The sequence below is a fragment of the Gekko japonicus genome, unplaced genomic scaffold, assembly GCF_001447785.1.
Source record: "Gekko japonicus isolate JY-2015 unplaced genomic scaffold, Gekko_japonicus_V1.1 scaffold6262, whole genome shotgun sequence".
NCBI classification, from domain to species: domain Eukaryota; kingdom Metazoa; phylum Chordata; class Lepidosauria; order Squamata; family Gekkonidae; genus Gekko; species Gekko japonicus.
Genome location: NW_015170460.1, coordinates 1 through 5426, shown reverse-complemented (window position 1 = coordinate 5426; position 5426 = coordinate 1). Strand labels below are relative to the sequence as shown.

Genomic DNA, 5426 nt, shown 5'->3' with positions numbered 1-5426 from the left:
GGGAAGGGGCCTCCAGGGTCATCTAGTCTAACCCCCTGCACAATGCAGGAAACTCACCAATACCCCCCACACACTCCAGTGACCCCTGTTCCACGCCCAGAATATGAGGGGAAAAACCCTCCAGGATCACTGGGGGCCAAACTGGCCTGGAGAAAAATTGCTTCCTGGCCCCAAAGTGGCAATCAGCATTTCCCTGGGATTGTAAGAAAGGGCCACAAGAACTAAGCACTGATGCAACCTTTCCTGCTCTTCCTCTCCTGAATTGCCTAAGTTCACACAATCAGCATTATGATCCTTTTAAAGTTGAAAGCATGATATAAATGCAAAGGACTATTTGTAAGATTATCCATAAGACCCAAGACCAGGACGCATCTCACTTCTGGCAATCACTTGGAGAGACCCTATCACTCAGCTTCCATTGCCCCCCACACACCCCACACAGGAATAAGAACATAATATCAGGCCATACCACATTGCCATAAAGCCCCTACAACTGTATACAGAAATACTGAGCTTCCCTACCATTTGCCACAACTAGCCCACCACACAACCAGGATCAAGACTCCTAAGTGGACCAACGGACAGGCATGCACTCGTTTGAGAAACTGAGTATTACATTACACCACCTCTGGAACATTACAGATCAGTAGAGGCAGCACTGCACAGTGGTCAGAGTTGCAGATTGATGTGGGGAGACCCAGGTTTGTATTCTCACTCTGCTGGCTGAGTGACCCCGGGCCAAATCTCCCCTTCTCTACCTAACCTACCCCACAGGGTTGTTGTGAGGATGAAATGGAGACGCCCTGCGGGTGTCGCAGCTGCCGCCGAGAACACTTTGTAAGGAGCCCTGAAGGAGAGCTGGGGGAGCCAGAATGACCTCTCACGTGTGATGTCCGAGCGGCTCCTGCCCCGGTAATCACAACATACCAGGAAAACAAAAGACACTGTGGAAGCAAAAGCCCTCTTGAGTTTGAAGCAGCTTGCTCCTCACATATGGGAACTGGTGTGAGTTTTCATAGCGTTAGGGAGCTCCATAGGAAAATGTTTATCCTTCACTCTAATGAAGATCGGAGACACCCGAGTATGCTGGAAAGCCGTATCAGACAGAGAATGATATTTATAGACCTGCTGTTAAAATCACTGCTTGCCAAAAGCACAGAAAACACAAGTCATTTGGGTGCCTGATTTTTTTTTCCTTTGAGTTGTTTTGTATGATGTTAAGCAAACTTGTTTGACTTGTATTCCGTTTTGCATTTTGTTGCGGCTCGTCTTTTCTCCTCTGACATGGGACACACATATGTTTAAGATTTATTTCAGAAGACACGTTGTACGCATATGTTCAAAGTTTCACTTTATAAAGTTTCCTTCTATTGATATTGTATTTAACTTTAAAATAATTTTTATATAATAATATAATTTTATTTGTTATTTTTTAAAATGTACACACACACATATATATAATAAATAAAATAAGCTTGCATAAGTCTTTATATATAATTGTTAGAAATTGCTCTTTCACAGTGTATTTTGTTTTCCTGGTATTTGCAGCACTGTGTTCCCTTATTGACTTATTTCAGTAATAATCACAACAGGCAGATGCCAACAAAACCTTCTTTGTACGATTAGCGTATCCCTTCCCATCACAGTTTTCAGCTCAGGGTGGCCTCCGCAATAGTTCTCAACCATCCACATCAGTCTCTTTGCAACCTCACACAACTCTTTTCGGCTTCATATATGTATTTTAAAAGGTGCTGCACTGCTAGCAAGCAGCAAGACACCTCTGAGTCGGCTGTGTTGTCTTAGAGGCCGAGAGCTGCTCACCTTCTCTCTCCCTTCCGTGTATCCCAGATGAAAACATGCTCACACGCTGGCACTGCATGCAAACAGGTAGGGGGTTGCAGTATAAATAAGCTTAGAAACAAATAGAACTATTGCAAATGTGCAATCAGTGATTGTAATAACAATACTCTTCAAGTGTGTACAAAATTACAAACTACACAATAACATTGTTATTATTGCCCTGGTGGGCAGCGGCCACCAAGGAACCCTGCAGTTGCCTAGGAAACGGCAGCGCCAACGCCCCAGAGAAGCGAGCGAGTCTCCTCACGTGACCCTCGTCCCGCCACGTCTTTCGCCAGTAGGCACATTGAACCGGAAGCGGATGTGTGTCGGGGCGGAAGTGGTGTTGTGTTGCATCGGGGAGTTCGAGAAGCGGCGGAGGCAATAATCAGTTCGTCATGTCGATCGAAATCGAGTCCTCGGAGTGAGTTCGCTGGGGTGGGCTTGTGAGGGGATGGAGAGGGAGAGAAAGCGGGCTGGGCCTGGAGCGAACCCGGTCCAGCCTTCCCGCGCTTAGCCGTGTTTCTGCGGCCTCAGACACCCTTCCCCCTCTCAGTCTCCATGTTGAGCAGCCGGCTCAGCATTTTCGAGCCCTTCTTCGTGAGGGACGACCTCAAATAGAACGTTTTTTTTCCTTTCTCCCCACTCCGTGATGGCCTTTCAGAGTAGTAAATGTTACACGATTCTCTCGAGCCACATTGTGCATGCCCGCGTGTGGCCGATGGAGCGGGTTTAGATTGGAGCAATTCTGGCATAGGGTTGTGATGTTAAGCAGGAAACAGTTTCCACTCTTAGCCATTGCAGTGTACCCAGTTTGGTTATTTATAGTTTATCTGTCAGAGGGGAGCTGTCAGAATGGACAGTTGCATCTGTTCAGGTGGCATCTTTCCTGTTTCAGAATTGGGGAAAATTGAAACAGCATGTTGGGAACATGGATCAATTCTCTGTATTTAGGGGAGTTTTGGTCTATTCTTTATGTGCCTGTATTGCACATAAGTAATATCAAGTGTATAATTCCCAGTGTTGAGAACGTGTGTGGCTCTTGGTATTTTTTAAACTTGATTATCAGTTCACAGAGATGCTAACATGCTCGAAGGTAAACAGTAGAAATGTTTGTGTATTATGTGCCATCAAGTTGCTTCTGATGTAACTTCTGAATTAATTACCTGCTAAATGCCCTATTGTTAACAGCCTTGCTCAGGACTTGCAAACTGAAGGCTGTAGTCTCCTTTATTGAGTCATCTCATGTTGGGTCTTTATCCTTTCTGCTGCCTTCAACTTTTCCTAGCGTGATTGTCTTTTCCAGCGAGTCTTGTCAAAGTACAATAGCCAGAAATATTTATGTTCCTAAGTGTATAAGGTGATGCCATTGTTTTCTTAAGCATGTTGCATGTTTGGTCAGACAAGCTGATATTGATCTAGAAGCGATTATTATTGAATACTCCTCATGTCTGAAAGTAACTGTTTAAGAGTAACTAGCGCTTAATAAGTATTGTATAACCACTTGGGCTTTTAGTTAGGTTCTTTTTACTTTTTTCCTTAGTTTGCAGATTCCCACCCCCCCTCATTTCTGTTGTAGTTTTTAGAAAATCCAAATAAAAAATTTCCCCTACGGGGGGCCAAAAAAGAAGAAGAAATATTTATGTTCCTGTAAATATAGAGTTTAGTGGCACCTTAAGTCAACAAAGATTTATTCAAGGTATGAACTTTCGAGTGCATGCACACTTTTTTACACATTTATCCCCTATTTTGACATATTTATTGTTTTACTGTTCTATCCCCCTTAATGAAATCAAAACAACTGTTGACCTTATAACCTTAGCTTGTTGTTTAATTTTGTCTTTGCCTATCTTAAAACATTTTCATCATGTTACATGTTAATTTGCTGTTCAGCCTCTGTCTATAAGTTTGAACTCTTACCATCTGTTCCAATGTATTTGAAAAAGTGTGCATAGACACAAAAGCTCATACTTTGAATAAACCTTTTTTGGTATTAAAGGTGCCACTGGAGTCTAAATTTGTTCTATTGCTTCAGACCAACACATCTGCCCACCTGGTCCTGTAAATATGTTCTTTCTGGCAGTGCTTTTCAAGATTATGAGGTACTACATGTGTAGGGGGCAGGTGGAAGGTGACTCCAGAATCCTAGTATTATATAGTTACCGCTTCCCCTCTTTTCTCTGGAGAAGCCACAAATCTGTTAGAAATTGAATGCCTTTGCTATACACTGGTAGGTATTGGTAAGACAAATTTTTCTTGCCTGTCATGTAAACAGGTAAACAGATTCAGTATGCAAATTAATTGTTTCCACTGTATGTTTCCCTGAAAGTGTCATCCGGCTGATCATGCAGTATTTGAAGGAGAACAGCTTGCATCGTGCCTTGGCCACCCTGCAGGAAGAAACCACTGTGTCACTGAACACTGTGGACAGCATTGAGAGCTTCGTGGCAGACATTAACAGTGGTCACTGGGATACAGTCCTGCAGGCGATACAGTCGTTGAAGCTACCAGACAAAACACTCATTGATTTGTATGAGCAGGTGCGCACTCTTCACGCAGTGACGTTCTGTATCCGCTAGCATCTTTGTAAAATTGCTGCACATTTATAATATCCTTTGTGCTATGAATATATCACGGGCCGTAGTAAATAAACTCAGCATTGTGGTCTCATAGGTAATCCATGTATCATGCAGAATGAGGGGGTGTATGGTACTGTGTCAGAATGCAAGTGGTGGCGTGGGTCATATTGATGAAAACTCCTTTTTGTGATCAATAAATCTGCATGAGGGATGAATATATAGCCTTTCACCTGTTGTGCTAGTTTGCTACATGCCAGAAGCTTTAAGCTGGATTCCGTCAGCTTCTTGTCTTGATCTTGCATGGTTCCCCACCTCAGTCCCATCCTTTGTGGTTTTTGTCCACAAGAGTCACACAAGCATAACTTTTCCACCCGTCAATAGTGAGCCTTCCACTCTCTTCTGCTGGCTGAAAGTCTGGAAAAATCCAGCCCTTTATATATAGGGGAACATTAAAAACTATGATCCCTCCCCTTCCTGCAGATTATAGTGGTACAGCCCCAAACTGTACTCTTGTTCTATGTAGCATTAGACCAGCTTTGAGTCTTCTGTCAGACACCTGCTCTGTGTTGCACCATGAATTTCCAGATCTCTGGCATGCAACCTTGTTTATTCACTTAAAGTATTCTTAAGCCTGCTTTTCAACACAATTGGGACCCAAAGTGGATAACAGCTTATAAATAAAAAGTAACAATGATGTAAATCAGGCAGTACAAATAAAAATGTCTTGAAAAAATAGCAAATACATTGCCAGTTTTTTAGAAAGATATCCCTCAGACTCAAAACATATCTGTTTTAGTTTTCCAGTGCCCCAAGCAGATGTATATATAACTTCATTCTACAGCCTTTCTGGAAGGTCAGGAAGGGGTGGGAGCCTTCCTCATGTCCTCCAGGAGGCTGTTGCAGCACATGGGGGCCACAACCGAAAAATTCCTTGTCCAGTTGGCAGGGGATTACACACGGGATGGGACAGTGAAGAGAAAAAGAGTTGGTTTTATACCCCGCTTTTCT

The 5426-nt window shown here is 43.2% G+C and overlaps 1 protein-coding gene across 1 annotated transcript; it reads left to right on the top strand.

The window, feature by feature from the left end:
- The first annotated feature begins 2177 nt into the window (after positions 1–2177).
- Positions 2178–4452, top strand: LOC107116419 (WD40 repeat-containing protein SMU1-like). The gene is made up of 2 exons (XM_015418314.1): positions 2178–2263; positions 4169–4452. Exons 1-2 carry the CDS (start codon positions 2238–2240, stop codon positions 4416–4418), a joined length of 276 nt encoding a protein of 91 aa, XP_015273800.1. The 5' UTR covers positions 2178–2237; the 3' UTR covers positions 4419–4452.
- Positions 4453–5426: the final 974 nt, after the last annotated feature.